This window comes from Pseudophryne corroboree, chromosome 12 (genome assembly GCF_028390025.1).
Source record: "Pseudophryne corroboree isolate aPseCor3 chromosome 12, aPseCor3.hap2, whole genome shotgun sequence".
NCBI lineage: Eukaryota > Metazoa > Chordata > Amphibia > Anura > Myobatrachidae > Pseudophryne > Pseudophryne corroboree.
In genome coordinates this window covers 37,380,536-37,406,988 of record NC_086455.1, presented here as the reverse complement: position 1 = coordinate 37,406,988, position 26,453 = coordinate 37,380,536, and the positions used below count along the sequence as shown (strand labels likewise).

Sequence of the window (26,453 nt, the reverse complement as noted above, 5' to 3'; positions counted from 1 at the left end):
AGAGATAGAGAGAGTGAGAGGTGTCGGGGTGAGTGATGCAGAGGGATAGAGAGAGTGACAGGTGCAGGGGTGAGTGATGGGGGTGAGTAATGCAGGGGGTAAGAGAAAGGGATAGAGAGAGTGACAGGTGCAGGGGCTGAGTACTGGGGTGAGTAATGCAGGGGGTGAGATAGAGTGAGAGGTGCCAAGGTGAGTGATGGGGTGAGTAATGCAGGGGGTGAGAGTGAGAGGTGCCGGGGTGAGTGATGTGGTGAGTAATGCAGGGGGTGAGAGAGATAGAGAGAGTGAGAGGTGTCGGGGTGAGTGATGCAGAGGGATAGAGAGAGTGACAGGTGCAGGGGTGAGTGATGGGGGTGAGTAATGCAGGGGGTAAGAGAAAGGGATAGAGAGAGTGACAGGTGCAGGGGCTGAGTACTGGGGTGAGTAATGCAGGGGGTGAGAGAGATAGAGTGAGAGGTGCCAAGGTGAGTGATGGGGTGAGTAATGCAGGGGGTGAGAGTGAGAGGTGCCGGGGTGAGTGATGTGGTGAGTAATGCAGGGGGTGAGAGAGATAGAGAGAGTGAGAGGTGTCGGGGTGAGTGATGCAGAGGGATAGAGAGAGTGACAGGTGCAGGGGTGAGTGATGGGGGTGAGTAATGCAGGGGGTAAGAAAAAGGGATAGAGAGAGTGACAGGTGCAGGGGCTGAGTACTGGGGTGAGTAATGCAGGGGGTGAGAGAGATAGAGTGAGAGGTGCCAAGGTGAGTGATGGGGTGAGTAATGCAGGGGGTGAGAGTGAGAGGTGCCGGGGTGAGTGATGCAGGGGTTGAGAGAGGGATAGAGAGTGAGAGGTGCAGGGGTGAGTGATGCAGGGGGTGAGAGAGGGATAGAGAGTGAGAGGACCAGGGGGTGATTTTGTTAAATACTTAAAGCTCCTGGGGCCCGGGGAAGCCCGCAGACCCCCTGCTGCTATTATATTAAATTTTCCATACCCCCACCTCTAAATTCCCACCTGGAGCCGTGTATTATATTATCACGTAAATCCTGAGCTACCTATGCCTGACACCTATCACCAGTGATGTAGAACATGTGACGTCATCTTGTCATGTCGGTGCGTGCCCGGGGTGAGTCACCTAGGTAACAGTCAACGCAGCAGCAGCATTACCATGAATTATTCATGTGCTACTGTACTAACTATGCACCACAACCATCCACTGCTGCTGCCAGTACCACTGCCCTCCCTCTGACATCACTTCCGCCCGTGCGCGTCTCCCAGCCGTGCTCCCCTAGATAATAATAACAACAGTGAGAGAAATGGGAGAGCGCTGACTGGCTGCCCGGCTAGCCAATCAACTGACAGAGTGGACTCGGGAGCGCGCTCTCGTGATGTGATGGAGGGGGTCTAGCTCCTGGTCACTGTGTGTGTGTGTGTGTGCCGCTCTATGTGTACGGATCCGGGGGGTTGTTAATAAAGAATTTCTTATTCAATCGTGGGAAGAAAAAAAAAAATTGGATCTCGTAGCAGCAGCGGTTGAGCAGCGCCGGCCAGTAGCACCCGGGCGGCGAGAGGAGGAGTACGGGGCACCGGGGAGAGATGTGACCGGGGGGACCCGGCTTGTGTCCTCCGCCCAGGCGACAGCTCTCTACTGCACAGGAGGAGGAGGCGGCGGCGGCCATGGCAGATAAGGGCAGGCTGAGCTTCCCCGGGGCACTGAACAGGCCAGTGCCCATGAACTTGTTTGCCACCTGGGAGATAGACGGCTCCAGCCCCAGCTGTATTCCCAGGTAATGGCGCATGAGCGGCTGTTGCTGTAACTTGGGTCATGCCCCTGTCATGGGCACATTGGCTTTATTTCCTGTCATTCTGGCTCTTTAGAGAATCAGGGGGAGATGTACTAACACTTGGAGTGAGAGAAAGTGGACGGAATTAAAGGGGAAGATGGACTAAGCATAGAAAAGTGATAAAGTGGAGAGAGATAAAGTACCAGCCAGTCTGCTCCCAACTGCCATGTCCCAGGCTGTCTGACAAATGTCATTAGCTGATTGGTACTTTATCTCTCTCCAATCTTGTACATCTGCCCCTCACACTTCTCAGCATCTGTTTGGTGGGGGTAATTCAATTGAAAGGAGTGGGGGCAATTGCATTAGGGGCGATTGTCTCACCTCAGCCAGTAAGTGCAGCCATATTCTCAGGATTAGCAGATTTTAGTTTGCAGCCCCATAGGACTGTGTACAAATGCCAGCTACTTCGCGGTGGGTATTGCCGTTGCTGGCATTTAGACTATTTTCCATCGGCCCCTAATTGAAAGGACCTCTGTACATTTTTCCGTGCATTTCTGGCGGGCGCGATGTGCTGCTACGGATACGGCACATCTTGTCCATCGTGTAGAATTGAATACCCTTGGCAGTCTATAGGGAGGGTTACAATCTCAAATGCCTATTTCCCTGTGTGAGCAGGGCCTTCTTACTCTTGCCTGTCGTTTCTTTATTTATATATTTATTTATACAGCGTGAACCAAAAGTAGGTGGACAGTAGATGGAATAGGGTTTGTGAAAGTAAAGGTCCCTACACACTTAAAGATTATCTGTCCAATCTGGCTGATTGGAAAGAAAATCTGGCAATGGCTGGGAGCAAATGACAATCAACAATTTGCTCCCAAAATCAAGAAAATGGACAAAAACAGTTCAGATAAATTGGTTTAATGAAACAAACTTAACCAATTTGTCTTAAAGTCCATTTTTGTCTGATTTCCAATGTTTGAGAGCAAATAGTCAATTGCCATTTGCTCCCAGACATTGCCAGATTTTCTTTCCAATCAGCCAGATTGGACAGATAATCTTTTAGTATGTAGGGCCCTTTAGACTTCAGAGCTGTGCAAATTGTGATGGACAGCAGTTTCAGCACCTGCGTTGATAAAATGTGTAGTGATTTTGTATTGTGTTATTGTATATGTAATCTAAAAAATAAATATACATACATACAGCAAGAATGCGGCACTCCAAAAACAGTATTATGATGAGTACTTGCCAGGGTGCACACCTATGAGCTTAGCCGGCCCAATATACGTCCATATGTAGAAGGTGGCACTCCTGGACTCCACTTTGAGGTGATAAAGGTGTTTTTATTAATCAACATTTCGGGGTACTTCCCCCCTGTCATCAGGACACATCAAACAGTGTATACATATACACGTACAAATCATATACATACATATATATACGTACATACATACTGTACATACATACATACATACATACACTCCCCATCTATCCAATGGTGGGAAAGCATTAACCCCAATGGCCAGGGAAGTGGTTATGTATTTATGTGAAGTCCATGCTGTGTCATAATTCATCCACAAATTACTATTTAACATTTTATCCATAGTGGAACAGGGATGTTTGGTCGGTCTGTAGTTACATGGCAGTGATGGTTTTATACAATGCCATTTCACTTTTCTGAATAACTTGCATAATACTATCTCCTTTGTTGACATCCTTTTTCAGCCCAATATGTCAAAGTACTACTCAGTATTCTAAAATGTTCTTATAGTTTCATCACTTGTTTTAGACCTACATATCTGTAGAGAGCTGTTGTATAAGCCATACAGCATTGTAGTAAGCCAGGTTTCATAAGTGACACTAGTGATGGTGCGATTTTAATATAAGTTGTAGCTGTTTTCTGTTTACAAGTGCTTATGTTATATTGTGGTGCATTGCTGGGAGCCAAGTGAGCCACATTAATGAAAGTGAAGGCATTTGGCAGGATGTTTTGTTAGGTGTTGTCACTCTGGAGAGCTGTATGTTTACACAGATGAAGATGGCAAACATAAATGTGTTATTACAACAGACAGTAGTTGTAGAATGGGTACCACTGTAAGAATCTCTCCTTTTTAAGAATAGTATTTTACTTATATGTTGAAAATAAATGTGTGTATGTATGTATGTATGTGTGTATATATATATATATATATATATATATATATATATATATATATATATATATATATATATATATATATATATATATATATATATATATATATATGTGTGTGTATGTGTAATATATATATATATATATATATATATATATTTATTTATTTATTTATTTATTTATTAGAATATAGAGACGGGCTGTCCTGATAAAAAAAAAATACTTTTTTATTTATACCAGACTGGAAAATCTGGTTATAGATGGAGAATATAGAACATTTATGCAGGTGGGCTGTGAAAATGTATGTTTGTACATATACTTGATAAAGAGCAGGTGTGAGAAACACTGGCTGAGATATATTTAGATATGTTTAATCAGACCCAGTCACACACTCAGGTGCTTAGTATTGAGAGCAGACATTTTTCTCTGACGTCCTAAGTGGATGCTGGGGACTCCGTCAGGACCATGGGGAATAGCGGCTCCGCAGGAGACAGGGCACAAAAGTAAAAGCTTTAGGATCAGGTGGTGTGCACTGGCTCCTCCCCCTATGACCCTCCTCCAAGCCTCAGTTAGGTTTTTGTGCCCGGCCGAGAAGGGTGCAATCTAGGTGGCTCTCCTAAAGAGCTGCTTAGAGTAAAAGTTTTGTTAGGTTTTTTATTTTCAGTGAGTCCTGCTGGCAACAGGCTCACTGCAACGAGGGACTTAGGGGAGAAGAAGTGAACTCACCTGCGTGCAGGATGGATTGGCTTCTTAGGCTACTGGACACTAGTTCCAGAGGGACGATCACAGGTACAGCCTGGATGGGTCACCGGAGCCGCGCCGCCGACCCCCTTGCAGATGCTGAAGAGAGAAGAGGTCCAGAAATCGGCGGCTGAAGACTTCTCAGTCTTCATGAGGTAGCGCACAGCACTGCAGCTGTGCGCCATTGCTCTCAGCACACTTCACACCAACGGTCACTGAGGGTGCAGGGCGCTGGGGGGGGCGCCCTGGGCAGCAATGAAAGTACCTATGCTGGCTAAAAATACATCACATATAGCCTCTGGGGCTATATGGATGTATTTAACCCCTGCCAGGTTGTCAGAAAAACGGGAGAAGAAGCCCGCCGAAAAGGGGGCGGGGCCTATTCTCCTCAGCACACAGCGCCATTTTCCTACACAGCTCCGCTGCTAGGAAGGCTCCCAGGCTCTCCCCTGCACTGCACTACAGAAACAGGGTTAAAACAGAGAGGGGGGGCACTTATTTGGCGATATTATTATATATTAAGATGCTATAAGGGAAAACACTTATATAAGGTTGTCCCTGTATAATTATAGCGTTTTGGTGTGTGCTGGCAAACTCTCCCTCTGTCTCCCCAAAGGGCTAGTGGGGTCCTGTCCTCTATCAGAGCATTCCCTGTGTGTGTGCTGTGTGTCGGTACGTGTGTGTCGACATGTATGAGGACGATGTTGGTGAGGAGGCGGAGCAATTGCCTGAAATGGTGATGTCACTCTCTAGGGAGTCGACACCGGAATGGATGGCTTATTTAGGGAATTACGTGATAATGTCAACACGCTGCAAGGTCGGTTGACGACATGAGACGGCCGGCAAACCAATTGGTACCTGTCCAGGCGTCTCAAACACCGTCAGGGGCTTTAAAACGCCCATTTACCTCAGTCGGTCGACACAGACTCCAGTGTCGACGGTGAAGAAACAAACGTATTTTCCATTAGGGCCACACGTTACATGTTAAGGGCAATGAAGGAGGTGTTACATATTTCTGATACTACAAGTACCACAAAAAAGGGTATTATGTGGGGTGTGAAAAAACTACCTGTAGTTTTTCCTGAATCAGATAAATTAAATGAAGTGTGTGATGATGCGTGGGTTTCCCCCGATAGAAAATTATTGGCGTTATACCCTTTCCCGCCAGAAGTTAGGGCGCGTTGGGAAACACCCCTTAGGGTGGATAAGGCGCTCACACGCTTATCAAAACAAGTGGCGTTACCGTCTCCAGATACGGCCGCCCTCAAGGAGCCAGCTGATAGGAGGCTGGAAAATATCCTAAAAAGTATATACACACATACTGGTGTTATACTGCGACCAGCGATCGCCTCAGCCTGGATGTGCAGCGCTGGGGTGGCTTGGTCGGATTCCCTGACTGAAAATATTGATACCCTTGACAGGGACAGTATTTTATTGACTATAGAGCATTTAAAGGATGCATTTCTATATATGCGAGATGCACAGAGGGATATTTGCACTCTGGCATCAAGAGTAAGTGCGATGTCCATATCTGCCAGAAGATGTTTATGGACACGACAGTGGTCAGGTGATGCAGATTCCAAACGGCACATGGAAGTATTGCCGTATAAAGAAAAAGACACCGTCTTTTCAGCCTCAGTCCTTTCGTCCCCATAAGGGCAAGCGGGCAAAAGGCCAGTCATATCTGCCCAGGGATAGAGGAAAGGGAAGAAGACTGCAGCAGGCAGCCCCTTCCCAGGAACAGAAGCCCTCCACCGCTTCTGCCAAGTCCTCAGCATGACGCTGGGGCCGTACAAGCGGACTCAGGTGCGGTGGGGGGTCGTCTCAAGAGTTTCAGCGCGCAGTGGGCTCACTCGCAAGTGGACCCCTGGATCCTACAAGTAGTATCCCAGGGGTACAGATTGGAAATTCGAGACGTCTCCCCCTCGCAGGTTCCTGAAGTCTGCTTTACCAACGTCTCCCTCCGACAGGGAGGCAGTATTGGAAACAATTCACAAGCTGTATTCCCAGCAGGTGATAATCAAAGTACCCCTCCTACAACAAGGAAAGGGGTATTATTCCACACTATATTGTGGTACTGAAGCCAGACGGCTCGGTGAGACCTATTCTAAATCTGAAATCTTTGAACACTTACATACAAAGGTTCAAATCAAGATGGAGTCACTCAGAGCAGTGATAGAGAACCAGGAAGAAGGGGACTATATGGTGTCCCTGGACATCAAGGATGCTTACCTCCATGTCCCAATTTGCCCTTCTCACCAAGGGTACCTCAGGTTCGTGGTACAGAACTGTCACTATCAGTTTCAGACGCTGCTGTTTGGATTGTCCACGGCACCCCGGGTCTTTACCAAGGTAATGGCCGAAATGATGATCCTTCTTCAAAGAAAAGGCGTCTTATTTATCCCTTACTTGGACGATCTCCTGATAAGGGCAAGGTCCAGAGAACAGTTGGAGGTCGGAGTAGCACTATCTCAAGTAGTTCTACGACAGCACGGGTGGATTCTAAATATTCCAAAATCGCAGCTGTTTCCGACGACACGTCTGCTGTTCCTAGGGATGATTCTGGACACAGTCCAGAAAAAGGTGTTTCTCCCGGAGGAGAAAGCCAGGGAGTTATCCGAGCTAGTCAGAAACCTCCTAAAACCAGGCCAAGTGTCAGTGCATCAATGCACAAGAGTCCTGGGAAAAATGGTGGCTTCTTACGAAGCGATTCCATTCGGCAGATTTCACGCAAGAATTTTTCAGTGGGATCTGCTGGACGAATGGTCCGGATCGCATCTTCAGATGCATCAGCGGATAATCCTGTCTCCAAGGACAAGGGTGTCTCTTCTGTGGTGGCTGCAGAGTGCTCATCTACTAGAGGGCAGCACATTCGGCATTCAGGACTGGGTTCTGGTGACCACGGATGCCAGCCTGAGAGGCTGGGGAGCAGTCACACAGGGAAGAAATTTCCAAGGAGTGTGGTCAAGTCTGGAGACTTCTCTCCACATAAATATACTGGAGCTAAGGGCAATTTACAATGCTCTGAGCCTAGGAAGACCTCTGCTTCAAAGTCAACCGGTGCTGATCCAGTCGGACAACATCACGACAGTCGCCCACGTAAACAGACAGGGCGGCACAAGAAGCAGGAGGGCAATGGCAGCAAGGATTCTTCGCTGGGCGAAAAATCATGTGATAACAGTGTCAGCTGTGTTCATTCCGGGAGTGGACAACTGGGAAGCAGACTTCCTCAGCAGGAACGACCTCCACCCGGGAGAGTGGGGACTTCATCTGGAAGTCTTCCACATGATTGTGAACCGTTGGGAAAGACCAAAGGTGGACATGATGGCGTCCCGTCTGAACAAAAAACTGGACAGGTATTGCGCCAGGTCAAGAGACCCTCAGGCAATAGCTGGGACGCTCTGGTAACACTGTGGGTGTACCAGTCGGTGTATGTGTTCCCTCCTCTGCCTCTCATACCCAAGGTACTGAGAATTATAAGACGGAGAGGAGTAAGAACTATACTCGTGGCTCCGGATTGGCCAAGAAGGACTTGGTACCCGGAACTTCAAGAGATACTAAGAAGGGACTTGCTTCAGCAAGGATCATGTCTGTTCCAAGACTTACCACGGCTGCGTTTGACGGCATGGCGGTTGAACGCCGGATCCTAAAGGAAAAAGGCATTCCGGAAGAGGTCATCCCTACCCTGGTCAGAGCCAGGAAGGAGGTGACCGCACAACATTATCACCGCATTTGGCGAAAATATGTTGCATGGTGTGAGGCCAGGAAGGCCCCCACGGAGGAATTTCAACTCGGTCGATTCCTGCATTTCCTACAAACAGGAGTGTCTATGGGCCTCAAATTGGGGTCCATTAAGGTTCAAATTTCGGCCCTGTCGATTTTCTTCCAGAAAGAATTGGCTTCAGTTCCTGAAGTCCAGAAGTTTGTCAAGGGAGTACTGCATATACAACCCCCTTTTGTGCCTCCAGTGGCACTGTGGGATCTCAACGTAGTTCTAGGATTCCTCAAATCACATTGGTTTAAACCGCTCAAATCTGTGGATTTGAAGCATCTCACATGGAAAGTGACCATGCTGTTGGCCCTCGCCTCGGCCAGGCGAGTGTCAGAATTGGCGGCTTTGTCTCACAAAAGCCCATATCTGATTGTCCATTCGGACAGGGCAGAGCTGCGGACTCGTCCCCAGTTTCTCCCTAAGGTGGTGTCAGCGTTTCACCTGAACCAGCTTATTGTGGTACCTGCGGCTACTAGGGACTTGGAGGACTCCAAGTTGCTAGATGTTGTCAGGGCCCTGAAAATATAGGTTTCCAGGACGGCTGGAGTCAGGAAAACTGACTTGCTGTTATCCTGTATGCACCCAACAAACTGGGTGCTCTTGCTTCTAAGCAGACGATTGCTAGTTGGATGTGTAGTACAATTCAGCTTGCACATTCTGTGGCAGGCCTGCCACAGCCAAAATATGTAAATGCCCATTCCACAAGGAAGGTGGGCTCGTCTTGGGCGGCTGCCCGAGGGGTCTCGGCTTTACAACTTTGCCGAGCTGTTACTTGGTCAGGGGCAAACACGTTTGAAAAATTCTACAAATTTGATACCCTGGCTGAGGAGGACCTGGAGTTCTCTCATTCGGTGCTGCAGAGTCATCCGCACTCTCCCGCCCGTTTGGGAGCTTTGGTATAATCCCCATGGTCCTGACGGAGTCCCCAGCATCCACTTAGGACGTCAGAGAAAATAAGAATTTACTTACCGATAATTCTATTTCTCGTAGTCCGTAGTGGATGCTGGGCGCCCATCCCAAGTGCGGATTGTCTGCAATACTTGTACATAGTTATTGTTACAAAAATCGGGTTATTATTGTTGTGAGCCATCTTTTCAGAGGCTCCGCTGTTATCATGCTGTTAACTGGGTTCAGATCACAGGTTGTACAGTGTGATTGGTGTGGCTGGTATGAGTCTTACCCGGGATTCAAAATCCTTCCTTATTGTGTACGCTCGTCCGGGCACAGTATCCTAACTGAGGCTTGGAGGAGGGTCATAGGGGGAGGAGCCAGTGCACACCACCTGATCCTAAAGCTTTTACTTTTGTGCCCTGTCTCCTGCGGAGCCGCTATTCCCCATGGTCCTGACGGAGTCCCCAGCATCCACTACGGACTACGAGAAATAGAATTATCGGTAAGTAAATTCTTATTTTTTTGGGATTATAATAGAGTAAAACCACTTTAATGACAAAATGGGGACATAGCACTGACGGTAAGCACTGCACTCCTTTATAAACTGCTTATCCATAGCAATTGTTGTAATGATTAACGTACTGTTATCCAGCTGTCAAGGAACATAATTTGTCTCTCTAGCTATGGAGATACCATGATGAGATTGGCCTGCAGATAGATGCGTGGTTGGAAGTGATGAATAACCCTTTCAGACATGCAGCTAAATCCCGTGTTTATGCAAGTGAACGCGCATCAACCCGGGATTACTGCATATGCGAAAGGACGCAAACTGGGAGTACGTCCTGGGTTTCTGCTTCTGACCAGGGTCACGGAGCTGAGACCCGGGAAATTGACGGGTTGATAGACATTTTTCCTGGTTGCAGTGGAAAAGGGGTATAGTATAGGTCATCTGATATTTTGGAAATTGATGAGTTTTCGTTTTGTACGTTCATTTTGTGACTTGTACGTATTGTTTTAATACAAAGCTGCTGTACTATTTTACTGAGTTAGTTATCCTATGTTTTCTATGAATTGCTTGCAGTTTTATACAAACAGGTTGTTTACAGCCTCCAAAACATTTCACAATTCCCCACATTCCCTATTCATAAAGAAAAATAAGATAATTCTCGTTCAAGTTGGATGTGATTAGGGGACTGTGCGACTGGTGTTGTATGGAAAGGTGGGTGGGGTGGAGAAAGGAAGATTAATATTCCCTTCTCCTCTCCAACCACTGATGGCAAAGTTTTTCTAAGAAGTAACACGGAAAGCTGAGCTTTCCATTCTTCTCTGAATGACTATCCCCATACTAGTGTATTGGGAAGGGAACTGTGCACTTCCTTATTAGGGGTATCTCTCTACAGTAATTCCTTCTCTAAAGTAAAGCTGTGAAAAGCCCTGTTATCACAGGTGACAAGTGATAAAGGCCTTTTTACTGCTGTATGAATAGACCCCACTGTTGTTTATCAGATATCTATAGCTCAATAAATTCTGATGGCCACCTTTTAGTCTATTGGTGACCAGTTTACATCTGACTTCAAAGGATGGAACGCCCTTTTCAGATACTGTATCACATTAAGCAGCATATCACACTCATTCTGGGACAGATTGTCTCTTCTGTTTATTGTTGTAGATTGGCTAATAATTCCAGCATTCTTGCAGCAGTCTTAAACTGGGTACACGCTCGGCTGATCGAGTAAATGCTCCCGGTCAGCCGAGTGCTGTGTCCCCAGGTTGACCTGTCGGCTCCTCGCAAGCCCCCGTACAAGTTGTGCTAGAAATAGCTCCGTGTGTACGGGCGTCTAGGAAATGGGGCCAATAAAATAAATCAAAACGGGTCATGAACGGGTGAGAGTGTTTTAAGCCATTTATCGACTAACGCCCCTGCTATGGTCTTGCATACACACCTATAGAATTGTTGGCCCGTTCACCCGATTGGGTGCTTATACCATGGATTGTATAGGTGTGTACCCAACATTATGCTCTGCAGGGGTCATGGCCTCTCTTTCCCTCACCTCCGTTGCCTGGATCTCTGTGTAGGTAGGAGCTGGGTACAGGCTGGCCTGTAAGGGAACGCCAACACTGCTACTGAAGTACCCCACCTGCATATGGAGACTGAGTTCTCTGCGGTTTCCTGACTGGAGGTGGGAGGTGTGGTGAGGTACAATGAGGAAAAATGTTGGTTTGAGGCTATGGGTTGAGTCGGAGCAGCATGCAATGTAAATGTTCTCATAGTTGCTTTTTTTTCTTTCTTTCAACTGCACATGTGCGTAAAGGCCTAAAAACTGGTCTGGCACATGCATTACCTAGAGTAAGCACAATGGTGCTGTTGTGATTGAGCCACACGGTGTTGGACATATAGGGGTATATTCAATAAGAGTCGGGTCCATTCAGACATGCAGTTGTCTGAATGGACCCGACAAACCCTATTCAATGGACGGCCAAATCCGACTGTCTGATTTGCCCGTACCCAGGTTCCTGTCCTACCGCGGCTGTCAGGTGCGCTGACAGCCACGGTTGGGGAGCCGGGTGGCTGCGTGCGGCGGAGGGAGCTTCCAGCGGAGGGAGATGTCTGCGGCGGCGGGGGGGAGGCGCTGCAGGGAGAGAGGTGTCTGGCCGGGGGACGGCCATCAATGTACCTCTCATCCCCGATTCCCGTAGCCCGCCGCACCGCTCCCAGTCTTCTCACCTTGAGTGTGTCAAAAACGGGGCTAAAACCTGTCTGGTTTGGCCCCGCTTCCGACAATGCACGCTGATCGGCGGCTGAAGCCGCCGGTCAGCGTACATTCCGACAGCATTCCCACAAGTCGGGTTTCCCGATTTGTCAGAATAAACGGGGCCCTAATGAATAGGTCGGATCCCCTTCCGACCAAAAACTGTCAGAAGCTGCCGTCTTTTCCTTCTTTTTTTTTTTTTTTTAAATTGGGGTGTTACGAGAGGGTCGCGGGCGTGTCAATGAGAGTTACTGCATAAACAGATGTACAGGAGCAGATGTAGGTGGCCGTAGGCAGATGAAGACTCTGCAGCTGCTGTAGAGAAGGGGCAGGTTTCTATGATGCAGCCCATGGTGGTGTCTAAGGACACCTGTACCTGATACTGTAATAGAGTAACAATATATAATTCAAGTGCATGACATGAAACCTAATATTAGAGGAAGAGGGGTGGCGGGCCCACTGGGGATTTTCCCTGTACCCTTGCGGGCCAGTCTGACAATGGGACATAAGGGTATAATGTATACCATAAGATATATAAATTTTTTGCACGTAACATAATGTAAGTTATATGTTATCCGTCAGCTATTACTATAGGGTTGATTAAATTCTGCAACAGATGAATAGCGCCGGGAATTAGCTCCCGACGCTATTCAATTCAGCTAAAGTTAAGTCGGCGAATGCCCGTTCTCGCCGACTTAACAGGTAGTTTTGTCGGGAGAACGGGCATTCTCCGACTTAACTACCCGCAGCGATGCTGATTCCCGGCAGAATCAGCCTCACGTTGGCCGCACTTTTGTCTGTTTTCTTCTCTCACCCCCCGGGGGTGAGAGAAGAATTCCCGACAATTGCGGGTAACTAGTAGCTGAATTGAATAGCGTTGGGAGCTAGTTCCCGGCGCTATTTATCTGTTGCCGAATTGAATCGACCCCTATGTGTTGCTTTCCTTCTATGTCAGCTAGATGTAGTCTAGATGAAAACACTTCCACGCTTTATATTGTAATTTCTAATCAGTCAGTGTTTTCCTTTGTAGTATAGGGCTTACCTGCTTGATGGTTCCAACGACTCTCCTTCTGTGGAGGTCACCATGGAGAGGATTGGCTATCTGGGAATGCCTGTCTTCTTTCCCCAGGAGCTGTTCTGGTGACAAATCTGGATTGATGCCAGGGGCGTAAGTTTAAACCAGATGCCCGGAGGCGAATTAGACAATGGTGTGCCCCCCCCCACCACTCACGCAGCCTAATATATGCACACACACAGCCACACAAAGAGACACTTATACACATGCAAAGCCGCATACAAAGACAGCCACATATGCAGAGAGCCACATATACACACACACACAGCCCCATATACATACATACGCACACACATAGACCCATATACATACATACGCACACACAGCCCCATATACATACATACGCACACACAGCCCCATATATGCACACTGCCCAAATACGCGCATGCACATAGCACCATAGTATAAACACACAGCCCTATATAGATAGATAGTCTATCCCAGTGGTTCTCAAACTCGGTCCTCAGGACCCCACACAGTGCATGTTTTGCAGGTAACCCAGCAGGTGCACAGGTGTATTAATTACTCACTGACACATTTTGAAAGGTCCACAGGTGGAGCTAATTATTTCACTTGTGATTCTGTGAGGAGACCTGCAAAACATGCACTGTGTGGGGTCCTGAGGACCGAGTTTGTGAACCTGTGGTCTATCCACACAGTTATATATACTTGCAATTGTCGGATCGGCACTCTCCTAGCGATGGATATGTTGCTCAGGTGCCATCTGGAGGAATTAATGCAGGTCGCAAACTGTGTAACAAACAGCGGCACTCAGAGACTGACACAGCGTGAATAAAGTGCTGGTGCTTTTAATTCATGGCTGGTAACTCCAACGTTTCGGGGCACGCAAGCCCCTTTTTCAAGGTGAGCCAAATACAAAGTGCACTTTGTATTTGGCTCACCTTGAAAAAGGGGCTTGCGTGCCCCGAAACGTTGGAGTTACCAGCCATGAATTAAAAGCACCAGCACTTTATTCACGCTGTGTCAGTCTCTGAGTGCCGCTGTTTGTTACACAGTATGCTACATATATATATATATATATATATATATATATATATATATATATATATATATATATATATATATATATACATACACACACACAACCCCATGTGTATATATACACATACAGCCTCCTGTATACACACACACAAAGCTCCATATAGGACACACATAACCTCATGTGTATATACACACACAGCCCCATACATACACATAGCTCCATATAGGACACACACACCCCTATGTATATACACACACAGCCCCAAACATACACATAGCTCCATATAGGACACACACAACCCTATGTATATGCACACACAGTCCCATATAGACACACATACAGCCCCTGTATATACTGTACACACACACAGCTCCATATAGGACACACACACCCCTATGTATATACACACACAGCCCCATACATACACATAGCTCCATATAGGACACACACAACCCTATGTATATGCACACACAGTCCCATATAGACACACATACAGCCCCTGTATATACTGTACACACACATAGCTCCATATAGGACACACACACCCCTATGTATATACACACACAGCCCCATACATACACATAGCTCCATATAGGACACACACAACCCTATGTATATGCACACACAGTCCCATATAGACACACATACAGCCCCTGTATATACTGTACACACACACATAGCTCCATATAGGACACACCCCCCCCTATGTATATACACACACAGCCCCATACATACACATAGCTCCATATAGGACACACACAACCCTATGTATATGCACACACAGTCCCATATAGACACACATACAGCCCCTGTATATACTGTACACACACACAGCTCCATATAGGATACACACACACACAACCCTATATATATATATACACACACACTGCACATGTCCCTAACACTACAGCCACCGCTGCTGCTCCTCACCAATAGAAGAGGCATCATCTGGCACAGCAGCTCACGATTCCCGTCTTCAAGCTGACTCTCTAAGCCGCGGGTGGGGAGAGAGCTGGCGGGAGATGAGTGAGCAGGGCTGTGAGGAGGCGGGAGCATTGCCTGACACACTGCCGGCAAACCCCCCCCCCCCCCTGCCCCTGCTGAAAGTATGGCGTGTGCCGCGCTGCTATGCACGGCAGCGCTGATCAGAGTGCTCTCCTGCTGCGCACGGAGGCTGGAGCTCAGTAGAGGCAACGGAGACGGCCGGGGCCGGGCCAGGTGCCCTCTTCAGAGCTGGAGCCCGGCGGCGACCGACTCCGTTGCCTCCGGAACTTCCGCCACTGATTGATGCCAATATTCTGCTCGTGTGTGTGTGTGTGTGTGTGTGTGTACCATGTTATAGGAAAGTGCCAGCTAGGAGGACCAGGCAGTGCAGAGAGGACTCAGGACCGTTTGTAGTGTTTTTAGGCTATAGTACTGAGAATGGAGCCTGGATCCAGCCACAAACAACAGAAAAGCACTTGCTGGAAGTTCTTTTGTTTACTGTGCGTTACAATGGATAGCTTAGTGCCTGTGTGAGGCTTCTTTTGGACAGCATTGTCTATGGCATCAGCGGTGGTGGCTAGGAAACATGTCTGTTATACCCCTGGGCAGTAGATGCTTAGTCAAAAAATAGCCTAAGCAGCCTCCCATTTGGAAGGGATGTAGTTATGTGACCGACGGTCAGGAGACCGATGGTCACAATAACTCCTCCTGCAATTAGCTCCGTTATTTTCGTCTAGGCGGAAAAACTGAGCTTTTCGCTATTTTTAGGGCGAATGGGGATTCACCCTATGCAATATCAGGGCCAGAGTTCTACTAGGCGAAAAATGCGTCAGGGACTGAAAACACGTGGATTGGCGAATCCACAGCTTTTCCATTGAAAACCCTGCCATTTTTTGCCGATTTTTAGGCATTTTTCGCCAATTAAAAAACAAGGTGAAAAGGCCTGGCGAAAATGCCTTAAAAATGGTCAAAAACGGCCCTAAATGTATATCCGGTGGGGCGAATTCGTTACCTAATTGCATAGCCCCCTATGTCTGTTAATCCTACATCATTACATCCGCTATTTAAAGAAGAAATGTTCGGGATGTCACTCACCCGCCCGACCTCACAGCAGCTGGAACCGGATGGAAGCTGCCGTGAGGTCGGGATGGTGAGTGACATCCTGCTGCAGCGCTACTCCGTAGCACTGATCTCCTCTGGCTGCTGCCGGCTGTCCCCCCGTGGCTCGCCCTCGCCTCCTCCGGGTCCCATCTAAAATTCGATTTGAAAAAGTCGAATTTTAGTTGGGATTGAATAGGGGATGTCGGATCCATTCCGACAAATACATGTCGGAATGGATCCGACTTTAATTGAATATACCCCTTAGTCTGATAGGCATACTGGTTTTGAAGTTATATACCTTCTAAAGCTGCAATTTTTCACCAAAAATATGCTAAATAACATTTTTGTAACTTGCACTTGCATATCACCGAATTGAGCAAGAGAGTTGGGCAAGGTATAATTTTAAACCTCTTTTTATGGGATTTCATATGATAAATAACACTGCAGTATGTTTCCATAAAAATGTTTTTATTTTATTTTTTTCTTCTAAATTTTGAACTTATCAAGAAGCTAATTTTTATTTACATTTTTTTGGGAAAAACATCTCAAATTGTTCATACTGTTGTTAATAAATAACCAAAGTTTTATTTTGGTGTCATGACTGGATCGGTTGCTATAAGAACTTTAATTTTTTTGTGATTTATGAGTGAGTGAGTTGATGATACTATTTGTGGTGTATTACCAGGGAAAAACTTGTAGTGGTCCAGGGAAATGTAAAAGGTGGGCTGTAATGTTGTTAACTGGGAAAAAATATTATTATTTATTTATTTTTTAAACAAGTTTCATGAAACACTCAAAAATTAAAGCTCTTATAGCAAGCGATTCCGTCATGATCCCAAAATAAAACTTTGGCGAATTAACAACATTATGAACAATTTAAGATTGTTTTCAAGTATTAAAAAAAAATTATTGGCTTTTTGAGAAATTAACATTTTTGATTTTGAGAAAATATTAATTTTGACTTTTTATTGAAACATGCTGCTTTGTTTCATATCATATGACAGCCCATAAAAAGATGTTTAAAATTAGACCTTGCCCAACTCCCTAGCTTAATTAAGCAAGCTACAATTTAAAAATGTTTTAATACAGGTTGAGTATCCCATATCCAAATATTCCGAAATACGGAATATTCCGAGAGATGGAATTTTTTGAGTGAGATGGAGATCGTGAAACCTTTTTGTTTTCTATTGGCTCAATGTACACAAACTTTGTTTAATACACAAAGGGGTCGATACAATTCACCGACAGTTGAATAGCGCCAGGAATTAGCTCCCTGCGCTATTCAATTCTGCTCATGTTAAGTTGGCGAATGCCCGTTCTCCCGGACTTAACAGGTTGATTTGTTGGGAGCACGGGGCATTCTCCGAACTCCCTGCCGCGATGCTGAATTCCGACAGAATCAGCCTCGCGCCGGCTGCTCTGCAGCACTTTTGTCAGATTTCCCTTCTCATCCCCCGGGGGTGAGAGAAGAATTCCCAGCAATTGACTGTCACTTGGCGCTGTATTGAATAGCTCCCGGCGCTATTCAACTGTCGGTGAATGGAATCGACCCTAAAGTTATTAAAAATATTGGCTAAAATGACCTTCAGGCTGTATGTATAAGGTGTATATGAAATATAAATGCATTCTGGTCTTAGACTTAGGTCCCATCACCATGATATCTCATTATGGTATGCAATTATTCCAAAATATGGAAAAATCCCATATCTAAAATATATCTGGTTCCAAGCATTTTGGATAAGGGATACTCAAACTGTAGCAAATTTTTCATTAAAAAAAGGCATATAACTTCAAAACCAGTGTGCATATCTGCCTAAAGAGCCCCATAGACTACCGCGACATGTCCGTCTGACATGTCGCGGGTGATCACCATGGCAGCCTCCCGGGAGGGGGGGGGGGGCAGGATTGCACAAGATACATTGTATGCTGTCCTTTTGCATACAATGTATTTTGGGCGATCCCTGCCACGCCTGCGGTGTCGGACGAGATTGAACGTGCAGCACATTCAATCCGGAGGATCCGATCCGATGCTCACGGGAACGCTCATCGGATTGGAAACTCCTCCAATATGCCCGATTTTATCCAATATATCGGGCTGAAATCGCATGAAATTGGGCATTATCGTCCTAGTGTATGGGGCCCTTAAGATTTGGGGGTTTTCTTTACGCCCACAGCAGCATTCATTATACCGTGTTTCATTACAATCTGAAATGGCCACTTTGAAATCTGCATGGAATAACCTGAATCTATTAATGCCTGCTAATCGAGAGTGCAGACAACTGTAAAAATTATTTTTCTCTTTTTGTTTTTTTTTATTCCAGATGGTACATCATCTCTCATGGCTTAAAACTGTCAATAAATTAGTTGACAGCTGTGACACTTTCTAAGCATAATAAGCAATTATCATATTTTCGTATTCGCTGCTAAATTCACTTATTCTCCTTCCACACTGCCGATTTGACCCAGGTTATTGCTGTGTTAACCCGGGTCTCGGCTCGATGTGAAAGGGTCCCCGGAAACACTTCCCCCGGTTCCAGTGACCCGGGAATCCAGCTTTGGTAGCTTGCAAGGTTGGTCCCAGGAAGGACCCCTGTTACGGGCCAGTGTAAACGAGTGTGGATCGACAGTGTCTAGGTCGTTAATGTTTGGGTCGACCACTATAAGTCGACAGTCACTAGGTCGACAGGGTTTCTAGGTCGAAAGGTCAACATGAGTTTTTCATGTTTATTTTGGTGTCGTTTTCTCTGTACAGTGACCAGGAAGCCCAATTAGTGCACCGTGTCCCCTCGCATGGCTCGCGTTTCGGGCAAGGTGCCTCGCTTTGCTACCGCTGCGTTCGGCACAGTTTACTATTCCCAATCGTAGTCCGCTTGGATTGTTAAGTATGAAAACGTTTAAAAAAAAAGAAAAAAAGGGAAAATCATGTCGACATTTCGACATGTTGACCTAGAAACCCTGTCGACCTTGAAAACATGTCGACCAATAGTGGTTGACCCAAACATTGTCGACCTACACACTGTCGATCTTCATACCGGATCCCGTGTAAACAGGGTAACCCAGGTCTTCCAACTTAGGTTCCATTCAAACCCTATGGAGAGTCGGCTCACTGGCGCTTGGAGATGATGTCATCTCCAAGCGCTGGAAGAGGAAAAGCCCCGTTAATAATATGGTTTCAGCCTGTGGTATGAATAGGTTTCAAGCCACTGTGACATGACTTTTAAGCCCGTGTTCAATGCAACCTGGGCGTTTGGTCTAAAAGGGGTATAAGAGAACACTGTATATTGAAATTGTCATAAAGCACAGTACATTGTTTGAATGTAGCATGTGCTAGTCTGGTTGTGTCCAGCACGTTTGAGTGTAATACCCTTTTCACATCATCAATATAACCTGGATTATTGCCAGGTCGACCTGGGTTGAGGTGCCGTGTGAAAGTGCCCCGCAGGGAGGGGAGGGGGCGTCAGAGAAATGGATAGTAGATGTGTATTTTTTCACACATCTACGATCCATGCTGAATTAGGCCCTTAGCTCAGTGGGACATGGCTTTTGGAAGCAATGTAAACACTTGTGGAGGTAGTAATCTGTGTTTTACCAGTATGTGTGCACAGAGTGTGAAAGGTGTATTTACCTTGGTGTTTCAATCTGTAAAACAAACAGTGGACGGAACAAGCTCTCGCTCTTGAATAGTGTAATAAATGGTTTTCATGTAACTGCTGCAAGAGCTGTTCCCTGGCCCATGAATAGGAACATAGCAGACTTTCTAATATCTTGAAGTATTGTGAGGTGTTTAGACGGATGTTTAGAGGATCTCGACAGCTGGCAAACTGAAGACCACCCGTTTAGACTCAGGCCTCCAGTGCAATATGCACTAACCTTGGGACCATGGAGGTGGAAATGTCATATGGGACCTTTGTAATACATGTCAGTTATATATTGAAATACTGTATACCTTGGAACATATTCCGATGTGTTAATTAAACTGTAAATTCTGGAAAAGTACAAGGTAAAAGGAAATGAATGTATACTGTAGTTCAGATCGTTGTGTATTGAATCAGAGCTGTAAAACTGGATTGCTTGCTTCAATTAGCCCTGAATCTGTAAATTTAATTGATTTGCTGATTTAGTTTCTAAAATTACTTAAGCACATGTTTAGAACTAGTGCTTCAGTAAATGCAGATTAGTGAGTCATAGGAACTGCATTCTGCAGCGTGCCTCCCCTGATTGTTATGCTGGTGTGATTAAATAAATATAGGTTTTGCTCCAGCTTGTCAAACAATACCACTAATGAGAAAAGCCATCGAGAGTCATTTAGGCTTACCTTGGCTTAATATCCGATAAAAGATAATGACACGATCATGTGACCATATTGACTGTGCAGTTTACCATTTGATATAAGATTTGAATGGGCTCTGGGCTGAGAGATTCATCCACAGATATTTATTAAACCAGCAACATATATGGTTGGTTACTTAAACCATTATATGTGAATTGATGTATTGTATATTTGTAGCAACATACTGTACCTAGTCTGTAGTTTTGTGTTCTGCATGTTATTATTTATGATGGTAAATCAATTATCCTTGCACAGCGCTGCTTTTCTTTTTTTTTTTTTGATTGACGTGGAAAGTAATTTAATTTGGGAAAATGTGAAAATAAAATCTTGGCGTTTCAAAATCCTTCTACGTGATTCATATTATCATGGACTCTTCCAGATACAGCTTTAGTACTACGCTTACTTCTGTATTGTGTAAAAAAAAATTTTTTTTTCTTCTATTTTAAATCAGTCTTTTTTTTTTTTATACCCCCTGATGATGTTGCAAAGACAAAATGTGCAATGGCTCTCCCACATCACAGGTTTCGCTGACATTAAACCGGACGTTGGATTTACTCTCCGTTCACGGTGAAATAGAGTGCATGTGACTTCAAGGGAACATTCCAATTTACTTACTAAAAGCAGCATTTTTTGAGCAGTAAAGTGGTAAAGACTTTAAGGTCTTAGTCACCCGCAACCTCAAATCTGGTATCTACCTCCTTCCCTGCGGGTGCTAAATGGGTGTTTCTTTAGCGTAACTAAGCAGCAGCATTGCAAAACGCATACAAAAGAACAGTTTTGTGTGACTGTCATGGGGAATGTAGCCAACGTTACAATTCTGAGATGTGGGTTTGCAGTCTTGATGCCAAATTCATACTGCTCCTGGCATGGGGTAGGTGTAAGTAACCATGATAAGGGTGATCATGCCCCCACCCATTGGAAAAGTAAAATGTGTGTAATGCCATTAGCATTGCATTTGTAATTTGCATTGTGTTCACAGCACGCTGACTGATGTGCCATCACATTACCTAGAACTCACAGTCAGGGCTGCAGGCAGCACTCCAGGAATGTATTGGTGTTCACTCTAGCACCCTGCACCTAATCAGCGAGGAGGGTATGTTTTAAATATGAAATGACCTTTCTTCTTGCAGCCTCCTGAGGTGCGAGAAGAAACGTGCACTAAGCCGGTACTTTGGGAGTTTGGACGCCTAAAGCAGGACTTTAGTTTTACGCGGCTAAACCCTGTCTGTTTGGGTGTGACATGCGCGATAGGCATATGGGCCCAAACAACATTTAAATTGGGACAATAGTTTGGGCGTCTAAGCAGTCCAGTTTAGATGGAAAAATTAGACACCCAAAACAATTGAATTGGCCCCAATGTACCGCTACAGCGCTTAAGCTGCGAGCAGAAATGTGAGAAAGGTGTCCGGACTTTTCACGCCGTGGGCAGCACTTTAGTCGGGGTTTGCCATTTTGCAAGGCTAAACCTGGCACTTCTGGGTGCGATCAGCGCGACAAAACCATGGGTGACCAAACAATTACATATTCTTACGTCTACAGTGACTGGGGAAATACCATTATGGGCGCCCATTAAACTGTTGAATCGCCCCTATAGATTAACACTATAGCAGCACCCTACTGCATTTCATCTTTTGCATGCTTGAAAAAGAAATCTAATAATGTTGCTGTTGTGTCCATATATTTCTGGAGTTCCTTCTGATTCTTTTGTTTCTCCTTATTAATGTTGTGGCTATTTATTTATTTATTAACAGTTTCTTATATAGCGCAGCAAATTCCGTTGCGCTTTACAATTGTTAGCTTAAGGGCTGTAACACACGCGCTGGCTCCCACCGGCCGGCTAAATCCCGGACGGCTTTTTAACGCTGCCATGCTGCAGAGACGCATGCAGCGCAATGTGTCCATTCACACGGCACGGCTGCCGGGTTGCAGCCGGAACTATCCACTGGAAGGGCCGGCTGCCGGGTAGGGGCCGTGCCGTCTTTGAAGGCAGAGAACCGTGTGTGTGAAGGGGAGCCGCTGCTGCTGCGCTTGCGCACAGCATTACACACGGCTCAAAGCCGTTGTGTGTGTGAAAGACCCTCCCGGATGGCAAAAAGCCGGACAAAGTTTGTTCGGCTTTATGCCATCCGGGGAAAACCAGAGCGTGTGTCCAAGCCCTATGGGTGACTGCTTATTTATTCTTGCAAAATAAAACATGCATATTTTTTTTTTGTCCTTGTTTGTTAATATGGAGCAGTACGGATGGTGTAATGGTTAGCATTACTACCTCACAGCACTGAGGTCATGGGTTCAATTCCCACCATGTCCCTAACTGCAGAGTTTGTATATTCTCCCCGTACTTGCGTGGGTTTCCTCCGGGTACTCCGGTTTCCTCCCACAATCCAAAAATATACTGGTCAGTTAATTGGCTCCCAACAAATTAACCTTAGCGTGAATGTGTACGCATGTATGTGTTGTAGGTAGATTGTAAACTCCACTGGGGCAGGGACTGATGTGAATGGCCAAATATTCTCTGTAAAGTGCTGCGGAATATGTGTGCACTATATAAATAACTGGTAATAAATAAATAAATGTACATTTAATTCCAAAGCTACTTATGTCAGAGTGTTTATTAGAATCATGTAGTTGTGTGGCACGTTTGTCAAGCAGTGTGGAATGATTATAAAACCATAAAGGTTCAGTTTTTAACTCTTCAGTTAACTTATTTAATGCGGTCACTTTTCACTTTGCATGTGGTTGTGTGTGTGACGTCTCTCCCTAGCAGAGGCATTCCCTTGTTCCTGTAATGCCTTCCTTTTATGACACCTACTTGAATGTTTGCATCATGTGTGATCACTCACAGCCAGTCTGCATGTGTCATTGTGTTTTAGTCATTTATTAGATGTCTTAAAAAAAGATTGTAGTGGGAAATGCAGCACTGAATGTATGATGCTGCAATATATCACTTGCACTGTTTTTCAAGTCCTGTTGGTGCCATTCATCTTTCTGTACAGGCCCATCTGTTTCTAAATATTATGGTTTCTTTTTTTTAATTAATTTCCTGTTAGCAATATTCCCTGACCCAACACAAAAACATGTGCTTAAACTGGCACTGGTAATCTGTACAGTGCTGTATGACATTTACTGCGAAGGTTACCACTTTTTTTTTTTTAAGATTCCCAGACAGGGGGCATATACAAAGGAGGGGACGGGCAAAACCGCAGTAGAGTTGCAACCATTCTATTTGTCAGATTTCAGCCACTCTAATAAATAGCCCCTGCCTCAAGCCTCGTTATTATTTAGTATTATTATTATATAGTGCCACAAGGGATCCCCAGCGCCCAGTTAGAGTACATAAACAAATAACCAAAACAAGAAACCATGACTTAAGGTCTAGTGTTTCCCCTCCCGGTCCGGTCGGTCGGCGGCCGCCCGTACACATTGAGCGATATGAACGCTCATATTGCGCAGTGACGTCAGGCAGCGGCTGGCTGTGCAAGCAGCTCCTGGACGACAGTCCAGATCGAGCATGCATGCACTGCCGACAGCGTCGATTGTTGCTGACCCGCGGGGCCGCACATTGATCATTGCTGGCGGCATAAACACTTGCCGAGAAAATGAGCGACGTCGCTCACTAAGGGGGAAAAATGAGCAACGTTGCTCATTTTGTCGGCAAGTGTGTATGGGCCTTGACAGTTCAAGACAATATAGGACAAGTACATGGTATATAAATATATCTGCATTGACACTGGCATAAGTATTATAGTGACAGAAAACCAAAGGATTTGGTGCCGTGGAAGGGAGTATGGAGTAGAAGATGGTTTAAGTAAGAAAGGAAATGCACATGAGGGAAGAGGGCCCTGCTCGTGAGAGCTTACATTCTAAATGGGCAGACAGACAGACAGACAGGGGTGACACAGACGGGGTATATATGCCTCGGAGCCCCATAAAGCCATTGATGATACTGGCCGGTATTGTTAATTTCCAGACCACCTAGCCAAATCCCCGGTGGCTGGTATCCCCATTTATATTCCTTTAAACACTGCATTAACATTTTTTTGCCACCACACTCTCTCTAAAGTACCAGTTTTGGCATGTACTGCAAGCTGATGGTATAAGGAGTCTTAGGGGTATATTCAATTAGCGTCGGATCCATTCCGACATGCATTTGTCGGAATGGATCCGACAACCCCTATTCAATCTCATCTCCATTCGACTTTTTCAAGTCGAATTGAGATGAGGGACCCAGAGTAGGAGGGGGGGGGGGGCTGCGGGGAGACCAGCGGGGATAGCCGCCGGCAAACGGAGGAGATCAGCGCTACAGTAGCACCGCTGCAGGAGGATGTCACACAGCCACCCGACCTCACGGCAGTGTCCACCCGGCTCCAGCAAGCGTGACCTCACTTGCTGGAGCTGGGTGGACGCTGCCGTGAGCGGCGCGGCTGAGTGACATCCTGCTGCAGTGCTGTGCTGTAGTGTTGATCTCCCCTATATGCCTGCGGCTCTCCCCCGTCTCCCTACGGCTCCCCCCTCTCCTCCTCTGGGTCCCACATCTCAGTCTGACATTTTTTTATGTTGGACTGAGATGGTCGAAAAGGGGGCCAAATCCTGTCGGTTTTGGCCCCATTTTCAAGACAAGCACGTGGATCTGCAGCTATTCCGCCGATCCACGTGCTTTACGACAAGTCGAATACCTCATCTTGTCGAAAATATTGAATAGGTTGGAACCCCTTCCGACCTAAAAAAAAAAAAAAAAAGTCGAAAACTGCCGTCTTTTCGACAGATGGCAGCTTTCGACGTCAATTGAATATATCCCATAAACTGCTTAATAATAATACAATTGTAGCCAAGCTCATGTAAAAGTTCGTTGCTTATGCTACAGTTGCGATCGTTAAAAGGTGATCACAGATTTTTGACCCTGATAGAGTATTGGGTGGTTACTGATCCCCGAGTGACCTGTGCGGGCTTACTCCACTCCTAGGGATTCTCTTCCCACCATCAGCAAACACTGATTACGGACTCCTCCCACAGCGTAGTAGTAACTCACTGCCACCACCAGACTCATACACCGCACATTCTACACAGGCTCCTAGCACCAGTACCTGGAACCGTCTATTTCTGGGTATGTGTGGACACGCTGCCGCAACACTCCTGGGTAGTGTCCGCTAATTCCCACTGGTCCCTCCCTATGGACCAGTCTGCACTGGGTAGCTGGCAGAGGGTTCCAGCTTGTAGACACTGGGCTCAATACAACAGCTAGCATTTTTGCGCTACTCTGTCACATATTAGAAGCGGGTGCAGACGTCTTAAGGAAAGATGTTTATTGCCCAGAAGTCCTTTAAAAGGCTGGTTGCTTGCTAAATGTGCTAGGGGCAATCACAGCATACCGTTATTCCTCAGACATTCTGTCCTCTCTAGATGGGCAGAGGATACACACTCTACAGAGCCACATCTGCCCTTTATATAGTAAGACCATATAATACAGCAGACTGTAGACCTTTAAAGATGAGTACAGGTGGGTCCTCAGTCAGCTTGGCCGTGATGGGTTCACACACGTGCAAGAATTGAGGCAGCGACTGTTCACAACCGCTCATGAAGAGTCGTGGGTGTGTACCCACCAATGCATTCCTAATGTAAACCGGTGCACACGCACAATCACATGCACACTGGTCGCGGCATATGACCAGTGATTGGATAATTGCGGGTCAGATGACCGTGGCCACATCTGTACACAAACTAGGTAACCGTCTCTCCATATTTAAAAAGACAAAACATTTTCCAGGAACTGGTTATTCCTCCTTTGATTTATCTGTGACACCAAGCATCTGTCATAAACAGAATCTGATCTAGCACATGACTGTCTCTTTCCTTAACACCGTCTTAGAAAACTCCAGAATACAGAAATACCCCCCCCCCCG

General features: G+C 46.0%; 1 protein-coding gene across 8 annotated transcripts in view; it reads left to right on the top strand.

Annotated features, from left to right (window-relative positions):
• The first annotated feature begins 1,298 nt into the window (after positions 1 to 1,298).
• LOC134980486 (phosphofurin acidic cluster sorting protein 2-like) overlaps positions 1,299 to 26,453 on the top strand; it is a 203,634-nt gene continuing 178,479 nt past the window's right edge. For 4 of the 8 annotated variants that reach the window (XM_063947344.1, XM_063947340.1, XM_063947341.1 and 1 more), the window contains exon 1: positions 1,299 to 1,763. In XM_063947344.1, coding sequence (XP_063803414.1) covers positions 1,654 to 1,763 — 110 coding nt within the window. In that variant the 5' untranslated portion in view covers positions 1,299 to 1,653. The remainder of the gene's footprint in view (positions 1,764 to 26,453) is intronic. The other 4 variants (XM_063947343.1, XM_063947342.1, XM_063947338.1 and 1 more) reach the window with 1 other exon arrangement.